This window comes from Culex pipiens, chromosome 1 (assembly GCF_016801865.2).
Source record: "Culex pipiens pallens isolate TS chromosome 1, TS_CPP_V2, whole genome shotgun sequence".
Lineage (NCBI taxonomy): Eukaryota > Metazoa > Arthropoda > Insecta > Diptera > Culicidae > Culex > Culex pipiens.
Window position 1 is genome coordinate 69,021,248 of NC_068937.1, and position 13,962 is coordinate 69,035,209.

General features: G+C 39.8%; 2 protein-coding genes across 4 annotated transcripts in view; both read right to left on the bottom strand.

The window, feature by feature from the left end:
• The window catches only part of LOC120424730 (uncharacterized), a 117,809-nt gene that overhangs the window by 36,073 nt on the left and 67,774 nt on the right, over nt 1–13,962 (bottom strand). For both annotated transcript variants that reach the window (XM_052708100.1, XM_052708101.1), the window contains exon 9: nt 12,018–12,639. In XM_052708100.1, the coding sequence (XP_052564060.1) occupies nt 12,018–12,639 (622 nt within the window). The remainder of the gene's footprint in view (nt 1–12,017; nt 12,640–13,962) is intronic.
• Nucleotides 72–13,962, bottom strand: part of LOC128092927 (uncharacterized) — a 158,775-nt gene continuing 144,884 nt past the window's right edge. Inside the window, exons 2-3 of one of the 2 annotated variants that reach the window (XR_008212105.1) lie at nt 4,656–7,431; nt 72–1,757 (exon numbers count right to left, since the gene is read on the bottom strand). Coding sequence is in view for 1 of the 2 variants with exons in the window: in XM_052708126.1 (XP_052564086.1) it covers nt 5,856–6,803 (948 nt within the window). In the remaining variant the exon portion in view is untranslated. Of the gene's footprint in view, nt 7,432–13,962 lie in introns of both variants that reach the window. The other variant, XM_052708126.1, reaches the window with a different exon arrangement.

Genomic DNA, 13,962 nt, shown 5'->3' on the forward strand with positions numbered 1-13,962 from the left:
CACACCCGGAGTGCCCATGACCCTGAGGGAAGGTTCTACCAGGAGGACATTTACGGAACCATACAAATTGGGGCAATATGGGTATCAAAATTCATGGTTTTTGATACTGGTAATGAAAATGGCCATTTTGACAGGATTGGCCACACCTGGAGTGGCCATTGCCCTTGGGGAAGGTTCTCCCGGGAGGACATTTATGGAACCATACAAATTGGGGCAATATGGGTATCAAAATTCATGGTTTTTGATACTGGTAATGAAAATGGCCATTTTAACAGGATTGGCCACACCTGGAGTGGCCATTGCCCTGAGGGAAGGTTCTCCCGGGAGGACATTTATGGAACTTTACAAATTGGGGCAATATGGGTATCAAAATTCATGGTTTTTGATACTGGTGGAGAGCCTCTACTGTTGGCGTGGTAGGTTGGCCTAAACGGTTCGCGAATTCAAAATGCGTTTTTTATTGTGAAATGTAAATGTTAATATGGCAAACAGTGTTTAAATCGTCGCGTGTGTACATTTTCCTTGTGAAAAAGTTGGAGTTTAATGGAATTCCCAAGAATAGTGGGAGAAATTCATGAAATAAATTTGGTTTCCAAGCGTCTCCAAGATGCCAGCTTGATTTTGAAGTGGCAGCAGAAACAGAAGACGTGTGCCAGTATTGGTGGTGGTTCATCGTGCTTGGAAGCACACGATAGTAATAGTGCGACCGCTTGGTTGTGGGAGAGGGAGGGGAATTCGAGAGAGAATTTATGCTGCTCTCTTTTGGTGTGTGTCGCAAACTTGCCGGTGACGCTATGTTTATGGGTTGCTGCGATGAGAACAGCCTGGCAGCATAAAAAATGGGTGCGGAAGAGAGCACTGAAGAGACCTGAAAGCTAGAGCGAGATATTTGTCCAGTCTGATCAGTCTGATGAGCATCGGTGTGTTGGCAAGAAAGAGAAAGCAGTTTTAGTGTTTGCTCTGATGCGAAGATGACTGAAGTGAGGAAGAAAACGTTTTTTATTTGTTTTGATCGGTTTAAAAAAAATTTGAAGGCAAACGGCAAAATATTAAAAAATGGGTGTCAATTCCGGTGTCCGAGAACTCACGGAAATATTAACCTCCGGTTCGAAAATTTGGGAAAAATGTTCGTTTTTTCGTGTGTTTCGTGAGTGGCAAGGGTTTAAGTGCGCGCGCTTTCACTATTTTCTTTTGAACTAAAGTGCTTGGTGCGGTTGTGGTGGGTTCCTGCGATGTTCCTGCAGATTTTATGATGTAACATCCGACGGGAGTCATCAATTGCGGCTGAACGCCAACGCCATGATCGATTTGGTCAAGCCTAATGCGAGTGCAATCGCTGCCGGTGCTGCTTTTCGGGTGAGAAACTTCCAATTGGAAATATGGAGCAGCCGTTGCTGCCTGGCTACGCTGTTCGCTCTGTAAGCGAATGATGCTGGGTTCGATTCCCATCTGCTCCACACGATAATGTTAAGGAAATATGAATTTTTGAAACTCTAAGCATGAACGAAACATCAAAGTCGCTCTAACCGGGTTCGATCCCCCGTTCTTTGGATTGGTGAATTAGGAATACTATTATTACAAACTATATACGCGCTGGGTCTTTGTCCATTTGACAAGGAATCAGAAGTTCTAAATAACGTTTGTATCCGATTGATGCAAACGTTCTTTAGGGCGGGGCTTGTCGATTCAAGCTGAGATACCTCGCGCACGGCTAGCCTGCGTAGAAATGGGTCACCGAAGCTCGGCAGAGCTAACACCTTCGATTCTATGACATTTTCCGGAATTCCATTTCCCGGAATGGACGTTTTCCGGAATGGACATTATCCGGAATGGACGTTTTCCGGAATGGACGTTATCCGGAATGGACAGTATCCGGAATGGACGTTATCCGGAATGAAATTTCCCGGAATGGACGTTTCCCGGAATGGACATTTCCCGGATTTTTTTTATATTACCTGATATGAGAATGAATGGAATCTTGCCTACTCACTTACTTGTGGTTAAGAATTATTTAGTTTGTACTCCGTTGGTTTTGACAACAATATGAATATAAATACATGAATGATAAAAATAAAGTGAAATGTTCGGACATGAACAATAGAAGCAAGTGTTGACTATTGAAACAATACATTATCAACCACCACGAGATGTAACAATGTAGATCGATAGATATTAGATGTTTTTTACATTCTTTCAATGTGTTGTTATGTAAGAATTTTTCCTTCTTTTGTTAATCATTTGACTTATGTGACTAAATTCTATCATATTTTACTATAAAGCAGAATGATTATTTTCAAAGAAGGGAAAACCTCAAGAAAATAAAAAGCTTTTCAGAAAATCAATGTGTAATAAGTCCTGTCAAGAAAATAAATAGCTTGAGTGTATTTTTAAAGAATGAAAAACCTCAAGGAAAAATACATTATACATTGATTTTCTGAAAAGCTTTTTTTTATCTTGAGATTTTCCCTTCTTTAAAAATACACGTTCTTTCATCAAAGTAATGGGATTTTATGTAAGAATTTTCCCTTCTTTCGTTAATTCTACTAAATTTCAACTAGTTTTTGTTAAGGAACTCTGCACTATAAAGGCTAGTATGGAGATCGGAAGGAAAGGGGTCAAGAAACAGCTTTACGAACAGCAGAACAAAGGAGATGGAGCGTTTTCTTGGGGCTTTTCTTCACCCTCTCTGGCTTGCTTTCGCTGCCCCTGCTGCCCATTTGAAATTTTTCTTGACCGGTTCCTTCCGATGTGCGTATACCGCTTAAAGAAGAATGTGTTTTTTTTTAAAAAAGGGAAATCCTCTAGAAAAAAAAAGCTTTCAGGAAATCAATGCATAATGTATATTTTCTTGAGGTTTTCCCTTCTTTAAAAATACACGATCTTTAATCGATGTGATGGAATTTCGTGTAAGGGATTTCCCTTCTTGTGTTCAGTTGACTTTTGTGACTAAATTCTACCAAATTTTATTATAAAGCAGAATGTTTATTTTCAAAGAAGGGAAAACCTCTAGTAAATAAACAGCTTTTCAGAAAATCAATTTATAATGTGTACTTCCTTGAGGTTTTTCATTTTTTAAAAATACACTCAAGCTATAAATTTTCTTGGGGTTTCCCTTCTTTGAAAATAATCACCCTGCTTTATAGTAAAATTTGGTAGAATTTAGTCACAATAGTGACCTGATTAATACAAGAAGGGAAATCTTTTACACGAAATTCCATCACATCGATTAAAGACATTGATTTTCTGAAAAGCTTTTCATGTCTGCCTGTGTGGATCAATCGGACCGCGCACTGGACTCACAATCGAGAGGTCGCCGGTTCAAATCCCGAGGCAGACGCAAAATGTTGAAAAATAGGTTTTGGGCACCTATCTATGCTTATGATTTTCTGAAAAGGTTTTCATTTTTCTAGAGGTTTCTCTTCTTTGAAAATAAACATTCTGCTTTATAATAAAATTTGGTAGAATTTAGTCACAAAAGTCAACCGATTAACACAAGAAGGGAAATTCCTTATACGAAATTCCATCACATCGATTAAAGATCGTGTATTTTTAAAGAAGTGAAAACCTCAAGAAAATATACATTATGCTTTGATTTTCTGAAAGCTTTTTTTTTCTAGAGGATTTCCCTTCTTTAAAACAACACATTCTTCTTTATAGTGCAGAGTTCCTTAACAAAAACTAGTTGAAATTTAGTAGAATTAACAGAAGAAGGGATAATTCTTACATAAAATCCCATTACTTTGATGAAAGAACGTGTATTTTTAAAGAAGGGAAAATCTCAAGATAAAAAAAGCTTTTCAGAAAATCAATGTATTTATTTTTCCTTGAGGTTTTTCATTCTTTAAGCGGTATACGCACTTCGGAAGGAATCGGTCAAGAAAAATTTCAAATAGGCAACAGTGGCAGAGTAAGCAAGCCAGAGAGGGTGAAGATAAGCCCCAAGAAATCGCTCCCTCTCCTTTGTTCTGCTGTTCGTAAAGCTGTTTCTTGACCCCTTTCCTTCCGATCAGCGTACTAGCCTTTAAAAATACACTCAAGCTATTTATTTTCTTGACAGGACACATTACACATAGATTTTCTGAAAAGCTTTTTATTTTCTTGAGGTTTTCCCTTCTTTGAAAATAATCATTCTGCTTTATAGTAAAATATGGTAGAATTTAGTCACATAAGTCAAATGATTAACAAAAGAAGGAAAAATTCTTACATAACAACACATTGAAAGAATGTAAAAACATCTAATATCTATCGATCTACATTGTTACATCTCGTGGTGGTTGATAATGTATTGTTTCAATAGTCAACACTTGCTTCTATTGTTCATGTCCGAACATTTCACTTGATTTTTATCATTCATGTATTTATATTCATATTGTTGTCAAAACCAACGGAGTACAAACTAAATAATTCTTAACCACAAGTAAGTGAGTAGGCAAGATTCCATTCATTCTCATATCAGGTAATATAAAAAAAATCCGGGAAATGTCCATTCCGGGAAACGTCCATTCCGGGAAATTTCATTCCGGATAACGTCCATTCCGGATACTGTCCATTCCGGATAACGTCCATTCCGGAAAACGTCCATTCCGGATAATGTCCATTCCGGAAAACGTCCATTCCGGGAAATGGAATTCCGGAAATTGTCATAGAATCAACACCTTCCAAATGCCTATGCGAGTTATTTGCATGTATAGGATGTCAAATCTAAAATACATGGAAACAACTCAATTTGTAAGAGGCGGCCGCGTGGTCCCGTTTGGTTGGTTGCACACACACACACACACACACACACACACACACACACACACACACACACACACACACACACACACACACACACACACACACACACACACACACACAAAATTCAAGGTTTTTGATACTGATAATGAAAATGGACATTTTGACAGGATTGGCCACACCTGGAGTGGCCAGTGCCCTGGGAAAGGTTCTCCCGGGAGGACATTTATGGAACCATACAAATTGGGGCAATATGGGTATCAAAATTCATGGTTTTTGATACTGGTAATGAAAATGGCCATTTTGACAGGATTGGCCACCCGCAGTGTTTTTCCGAACCATACTTGTTTTGACGATATTTTCGTTTTTTGGCAATTTATTTCCACAGAGGTGCCAATTATTGAAAACATTAAATTAGAATTAATTATTTATGATGATCGGCCGGGAACCGTGATGTAGGGGTAAGCGTGATTGCCTCTCACCCAGTCGGCCTGGGTTCGATCCCAGACGGTCCCGGTGGCATTTTTCGAGACGAGATTTGTCTGATCACGCCTTCCGTCGGACAGGGAAGTAAATGTTGGCCCCGGACTAACCTAAAAAGGTTAGGTCGTTAGCTCAGTCCAGGTGTAGGAGTCGTCTCCCTGGGTCCTGTCTCGGTGGAGTCGCTGGTAGGCAGTTGGACTAAGAATCCAAAGGTCGTCAGTTAGAATCCCGGGGTGGATGAAAGCTAAGGTGTAAAAAGAGGTTTGCAATTGCCTCAACAATCAAGCCTTCGAACACCTAGTTTCGACTAGGAATCTCGCAATCGAGAACGCCAAGGCAATGCTGTAGAGCGAATAATTTGATTTGATTTGTTTGATTTATTTATGATTAAATAAATTGGCAAAGAATTAAAAAATATAAATAAAAATGGATTTACTTTTAAGAGTTTTGTACAAAGTTCTTTGTCATATTGGTCATGTAGAACATAACCTACGCCGTGTTTTTTTTTTGTCCGCCTTGTGGGCAGATATTGGGATTAGTTCACCTCGACCGTCCTAGCGACTATCTTTTGTGATTCCCTGTTATACTCTTAAGGCTGCAATTTTGCTCGAATCTTATTGAGAAGAATCAAGCTATCAGCAGGGAAAGAACGTACGCCGTGTTAGGGTGGTCTGTTTTTGTGTGGAATTGCTGTATATAATATAATAAAAAAATAAAATCGATGGCGAGGGATCAAAAAAGAAGTGAAAAAGAAGAAAAATCCAACGAGTTGGTCGGGCGTCGGGGCCACTTTGTGAGCGAGCTTCGTCGGAGGAAGACAGGAGCAAACCTACGCATCCTCTTGCGAAAAAAAGGGAAAAAAAAAGAAAAATCCAACGAGTTGGTCGGGCGTCGGGGCCAGTTTGTGTGCGAGCTTCGTCGGAGGATGACAGGAGCAAACCTGCGCATCCTCTTGCGAAAAAAGAAGAAAAATCCAACGAGTTGGTCGGGCATCGGGGCCAGTTTGTGTGAGAGCTTCGTCGGAGGATGACAGGAGCAAACCTGTGCATCCTCTTGCGAAAAAAGAAGAAAAATCCAACGAGTTGGTCGGGCGTCGGGACCAGTTTGTGTACGAGCTTCGTCGGAGGATGACAGGAGCAAACCTGTGCATCCTCTTGCGAAAAAAAAGTGAAAAAGAAGAAAAATCCAACGAGTTGGTCGGGCGTCGGGACCAGTTTGTGTACGAGCTTCGTCGGAGGATGACAGGAGCAAACCTGTGCATCCTCTTGCGAAAAAAAAGTGAAAAAGAAGAAAAATCCAACGAGTTGGTCGGGCGTCGGGGCCAGTTTGTGTGCGAGCTTCGTCGGAGGATGACAGGAGCAAACCTGCGCATCCTCTTGCGAAAAAAAGTGAAAAAAAGAAGAAAAATCGAACGAGTTTGTCGGGCGTAGGGGCCAGTTTGTGTGCGAGCTTCGTCGGAGGATGACAGTGAAAAGGAAAAAAAGAAGAAATATCCATCGAGTTGGTCGGGCGTCAGGGCCGGTTTGTGTGCGAGCTTTGTTCGATGGAAAAAAAGTGTTATGCGAATGCCATTTATTAACCATTATATACGCGCTGATCCCTGTTTTGCCTGATGGGATTGGAAGTTTAAAGATAGTTCGAGGACCCGTCTGGTTCTTGCTCTATGTTTAGGCGGGGCCAGACAATGCCCAATGACCTAGGAATTGGGCCGCTTGGATCTCTGCCATTCTGAAATGGGTCATTGGAAGCAGCGCGAGGGCTGTCACCACCTAATACCTAGGACTGAGATATGTTGTATCAGCATAACCCAAGTCTGATACAAACTATCCTTTCCCATAATTTCGCTGCCGGCCAGCGGGTATTGGATTGGACTACACACACACACACAGCGTAGTGTATCTCCGTAACGCACATAAAGCTTTGAAATTTTGGATTTTTCTTAAATAGAGTTAATCTAATCAAATCAGACCCTAGCGCTGCCAATCTTTCTAAAGGATCCTGGATAGTGCCTTAGGTTAGATTACGCCTAGCACTCTTCTTGTCGAGACCGAGCCAATTAGCCCAGTGGTAACGCTTCCGCCTCGTAAGCGGTAGATCGGGGTTCAAATCCCGGCTCGGACCAACACAACTGGTGATCTTTTCCCTTCTGGATTCGATTGCTTAGTAAAGGGAAGGTAGTGTATCGTCACAAACTGGACCTTATCACGACACCTTAGAAAGACAACCTATGGAATGTTATCATTAACCTTAACATGTTAACATTAAGTTGAATATTAAACTGTCACTGAATCCGCTTTGTAAATGCCGGCCCCGATACTCTTCACGGGTGTTCCCCTCAGGATCAGGGAAAGATTTACTTTTTACTCTTCTTGTCATTTATTAACGTTTGTAGTGCGCCATTGCATTATAATGCATTGAAACATCACAAGCGTTAATGCGGCCAGGCCTACTGCGTAAAGTCGTATCGCAGAGACATGATTCGTTTGAAGTGGGTTGAGTTTGAGCACAGAGTATTTGAACACGCAACGTGCAATGTGGTAGGACCAAGTGTAGGAAGATCTGGAAAGTGTGGGGGTTCCGAGTTGGAATTGGAAAGAAGCAGCCTAGAACCGAGTTAGATGGCAATGCATCTTGAGACAGCTCATGACCCGCAGGTTGTCCAAGCAGTAAAAGTAAAGTAAGTGAAAATTTGAAGTAATCATACACATCAATCGAAAGACCGCTAGAAAAGCTTTTAACTAGAAAGCGAATTTCTTTGTTTAATTCACTACACGACAAAACAAAACTTGTATCATGCGCAGTACGATATCTCATCGGTTCCTCAGAGAAAAGGCTTCCCCGAATCCGATGCAATCGACAGAATTTGATTTTATGTCTACGCGGACTTACAAGAAGTTGGCAAGTTTTTTAACATAAAAAATCGAACAATTTAAAAAAAAGCCATGCGTCTCCTCCAAATTATATGAGCCATGTACAAGAATATGGAAGCGCCTGGTTCATAGCCATTTCCTTTAAGCACAACGGAAACAACCAATACAAATGTATAAAAATGTTGTCAAGTTCGGGTGGTCCACAACTAGCATTGTTCGGCCCGATCGTCCAGTCCCCTACGTTGTGCATCACTGCGGGGACGTCCGGAACAAGAAACGAAACGAATATTACGACGGCGGACGAAGACACCACTGGGAGGACGGTACAATAAAATAAAATAGGCGACTTTCTAGGTCCCGATGAGACGACCGGTCTCAACGGGTGTCAAAACGCAACAGAATTTTATTCACAATAATTACAATCAAAACATAAACAAATCCAACAAGACGTCACTTGTCACATTTGATTCTAGTTTTATACTCACCCCCCGTGCGACGGGGGGTAATAAATAATCGCCGATAATGGGGTCCGCGACCCAACAAGCATTTTTTTTGCGATTATTAAAATAAATATTAAAAGTTTATGATGCGCACATAAGAACGTCTGTTGATCCTGTCGCACTTTCTTTCCCGGTAAATACAAATTTAAACACTCAGATTACACATAACAAAACTGGTTACAACAAAACGACTTTATTCGCGTCAACTTGGCTCTATTTTGCAGTAAATTAACTGTTCTGACCTGCTCTGAGGTCTGTCAGGGAATGGGGCTGTTCTGAGGTGGTTTTCCTACAAGAAAATTTACGGTCAGGACAAGTTCACTGACCTCTGATTTTTAGTGTTTGCTCTGATGCGAAGATGACTGAAGTGAGGAAGAAAACGTTTTTTATTTGTTTTGATCGGTTTAAAAAAAATTTGAAGGCAAACGGCAAAATATAAAAAAATGGGTGTCAATTCCGGTGTCCGAGAACTCACGGAAATATTAACCTCCGGTTCGAAAATTTGGGAAAAATGTTCGTTTTTTCGTGTTCTTCGTGAGTGGCAAGGGTTTAAGTGCGCGCGCTTTCACTATTTTCTTTTGAACTAAAGTGCTTGGTGCGGTTGTGGTGGGTTCCTGCGATGTTCCTGCAGATTTTATGATGTAACATCCGACGGGAGTCATCAATTGCGGCTGAACGCCAACGCCATGATCGATTTGGTCAAGCCTAATGCGAGTGCAATCGCTGCCGGTGCTGCTTTTCGGGTGAGAAACTTCCAATTGGAAATATGGAGCAGCCGTTGCTGACTGGCTACGCTGTTCGCTTTGTAAGCGAATGATGCTGGGTTCGATTCCCATCTGCTCCACACGATAATGTTAAGGAAATATGAATTTTTGAAACTCTAAACATGAACGAAACATCAAAGTCGCTCTAACCGGGTTCGATCCCCCGTTCTTTGGATTGGTGAATTAGGAATACTATTATTACAAACTATATACGAGCTGGGTCTTTGTCCATTTGACAAGGGTTCAGAAGTTCTAAATAACGTTTGAATCCGATTGATGCAAACGTTCTTTAGGGCGGGGTTTGTCGATTCAAGCTGAGGTACCTCGCGCACGGCTAGCCTGCGTAGAAATGGGTCACCGAAGCTCGGCAGAGCTAACACCTTCCAAATGCCTATGCGAGTTATTTGCATGTATAGGATGTCAAATCTAAAATACATGGAAACAACTCAATTTGTAAGAGGCGGCCGCGTGGTCCCGTTTGGTTGGTTGCACACACACACACACACACACAGGACAAGTTCACTGACCTCTTCGTCCTGTTTGTGTTCTTTTATTTACAAATATGTGTGTGTTTACATGTAACGTAGAGTGGGAAAACTAGACAACATAAACTGTGGCAAAAACTTCACGAAAACAGTACAGTACAGAAGTTTCTGACTTGACTAGAATCATCATCTTGTGTGTAAACAGTTTAAAATTAAAATATTTGAAAAAAAAGTTTTTTAGAAATTATTTGTTTACTAAAGTTTTATGTATCTTATAGGTCTATGTGTCCATGGTCATCCAAGGACTCCCTAGAGGTAAGATCTACGAGTCTACCGCCGTGACAAGCAAGAGGAAGTCGGATTTTGACACCAGATCATGTGCGTATAACATCAGTGCATATATGAATGGGTTGGAATGTCTATGGTCTTCCAAGGACTCTCCGGAGTTAAAATCTACGAGTCTACCGCCGTAACAAGCAAGAGGTAATTTAATTTCGACCATATGCACTGATGCTATTCGGACATGATCTGGGGTCAAAATTAGATTAGGGTAGAGTATAGTCATCAATGAGACAGGGAACAATGATAAAATGGCTCTCACAAGTCGTAGTTTCAACCAATCAGGCTCATATTTGGGGGAAAGGTGTGTCTACAGGATACACATCTGCCATAATAGTGGCTTTGGTTATGGACGCTCCCTTAAAAAGTTATTCATAAATGTTTGATTCTGGGGTGTAAAAGTAAATTATGGACAAAAAATATTTTTTCGCTCGTAGGCTGCCATTTACACCAAAAGTAATATTTCTTCAAATTTCTTTCGACGTTCCATAGGGAATGAGTTGGGCTACAATGTCCTTTCATTAGGTTTGGCCAAAATTTAGAATATACCCAGAATCCAGGGCTGTCTCATTGTTCCCCACTCATTTCAGCTCATGGGTAACAATGAGACACTTTGATTTTTCTTCATTAAACTTTTCAAAATCTATGGAAATCTTTCAAAACATGAATTAAAAGTGGTTTTTGGCATATTTGTAGAGTTTTAACTTCGTTTAACCAAAAATACAAAGTTATTTGGTATAAACATATGGATTTTACAAAATTTAAATACTTATTAGTATAACTTTTGTTAATTAAAGTTTCATATTGGCAAAATTGCTCTAAAATGTTCAAGGCAAGTCACCTGCAATGGAACAATACAAAAACATGATGTTTTACTAGAAAAATGTTGATTTTTATAGAGTGTCTCATTGTTCCCCAGCTGTCTCATTGTTCCTGCCAAGTGCGTCTACAATGAGACAGTTGAATAACTCTGGCTGTAGATGTCGGATGGATCTCATATTTTGGTCAATGTTAGAACACATTAAAAGAAAGTAAATGCAATAAAAAGCTCATTGAAACATGCTGATGAAAAAATTAGAAAAATCGTTGAAAGTTGAAAACCAAAAGTGTCTCATTGATGAATCAAAATTACCTCTTGCTTGTTATGGCGGTAGACTCGTAGATCTTAACTCTAGGGAGCCCTTGGATGACCATGGACATCCCGAAGTACACATAGACCTATTAGGGGAACTATACCCTTTCTCAGCCTATTTCTATTATCGGCCTATCAGCACTTTGAACATGAATAACAGCTTAAATAAAATGTTTTTGACTGTTCCAAAGTAATAAAAAGCTCAAATAAAAGTGAGCAAGCAACTCATCATTGTTGATACATCTGAAAATGTTGATTTAATAGCGAAAAACGGCAAAAGTGATGAGAATTGGTCGAACGGCTTAGTGTGATTAAAATGGGTATATTTCCCCTAGATACATAAATTTTTATATTTATTTTATTCGTACAAAAAATGCTAGTTGTGGACCCCCCGAACTTGACAACATTTTTAAACATTTGTATTGGTTGTTTCCGTGGTGCTTAAAGGAATTGGCTATGCACCAGGCGCTTCAATATTCTTGTAGATGGCTCATATAATTTGGAGGAGCCGCATGTTTTTTTTTAAATTGTTAGATTTTGTATGTTAAAAAATTTACCATCTTCTGGTGAGTCCGCGTAGACATAAAATCAAATTCTGTCGATTGCATCGGATTCGGGGAAGGCTTTTCTCTGAGGAACCGATGAGATATCGTACTGCGCATCTTTCATCATCGAAAATTCAAGCTTGATTTTGGAATTTTACTTACCATTATAGTTCTTTCTCTACGCCCGGGTTGTGGGCTTACTTCAGAGGTCGAAGAGTCTGTATTTTCGGGAGCGATCCATCTTTCTGTAAACTCACTTGCTGATCTTGCAAGACTTGGATGACTTGTTGATCGGTGCACCGATTGTTGTTCGTAATGATCACCTTCGTAGTACGGTTGGGCAGTGTACGAGCTTTCATCGGAATAGCTCTCGGAATATTTGGGTTTGGCGAAATCAACCATTACCTCCGTCATAGAGCGATAATCAACATTGTTTGAGCTAAATGATGATCTCGATGTCTTTCTTGAACGTGATTTCAAACTGCCATAAGAGTCTCTATTTTGTGTTGTTATTGTTATTGGTTCTTGTGTTATTGTGCGCACCGAGGATCCACCGTCACTATCATATTCATACAAGGTGGGCAGAGAACTTCTGCGTGAACGTGTATCCCATGTTTCTCGCTTTTTGGATCGCTTGGATCGTCTTAATTCGACATCATCATCTGCAGGAGCTAGTATGCGCATAATGATCTCCCATGACTGAGGCTCGAAAAGTTTTTCATAACGGGCATCGGCCCTAATTCGTTCGAAATCTTCACGTACCACGGCTTCAGTAAGCATTGTTCTGAAATTACAGAAAATAATAAATTATATAGTGACAAATAATCTTTCTCATAGTCCTAAATAAATTTCCAGTAGTCTCGATTGAAAAAATAATAATATATATACAGTAGCCTGTCCCATTTTGAGGTCATGTCGAGGAATTTCAGGTGCTCACTTCTTAAATGATAGATTATGATGTTAGGAACAATGTTTTCTTAGACAAGAAAAAATAATAAAATACTTTCTCGCACCCCCTAGTCGATTTACTGAAAATTGTCACTTTTTTGAACAAATTTTCTAAAATCGCTTGGAATCAATACAAAAACTGATTCAATCTGGTGAGTATTATCTTCAAACGATAGGTTTTTGTCTATAGATTAAGATGCACTATCAATATTGGACCAAAATCTAAGTTTTTGAACTCTCCCAGGCGGATTTATGTCGAAAAAATCGCATTTTTTTGAAACTTTTTTCAGAATTTCTCATTTAATTTAGGGTAGCCTATTTTTCCCAGTAAAACCAATACATGCAGCTTGTAGGAAATTTCATGGTGAACATTTTTCCCTCTGAGAAAATGCAATTTCGACACTCCAGAGCCGAGATATTTGAGTTTTAGTGAGGAAAAAAGTGCCAATTTTCAAAATTTCTCAGAATTCAGAAGCAAGGCCTATTAATTACCCGATGTTGCAAGCATGTGTCGCAAAGGTCAGGGTATGCTTTCTTATAGTAATTTTGGCCGCTGAATCCGAATCTGAAATCAAATTTCGTGTAAACAGTAATGTTTTGTAGCTACACCCTTTTGGAATGTTATTTGCGTGATTAAATCGCTGCCATTCAAATTGCTTGCAAGTTCGGTCATACTTTTCTCGGTTTTCGTTCCACTTTGATTGATTTTTTACTTACAGATCTGTTAAATGTTTTTTACGTTTTGATTATCTTAAGCAATTCGAAAAATCGCATATTGTTATTTGGTGGTGGCTTAGGGACTATCCATAAACCACGTGGACACTTTTTTTTTAATCGCTGACCCCCTCCTCCCCAATTTCCATACAAAACAAATCTTTTTGATATGGAGAGTGGAAAATCGCTGAATCAAAGTGGTATTTACGAAAACCGAAAAAAGTATGACCGAACTTGCAAGCAATTTGAATGGCAGCGATTTTATCACGCAAATAACATTCCAAAAGGGTGTAGTTACATAACATCACTGTTTACACGAATTTTGATTTCAGATTCGGATTCAGCGGCCAAAATTACTATAAGAAAGCATACCCTGACCTTTGCGACACATGCTTGCAACATCGGGTAATTAGTAGGCCTTGCTTCTGAATTCTGAGAAATTTTG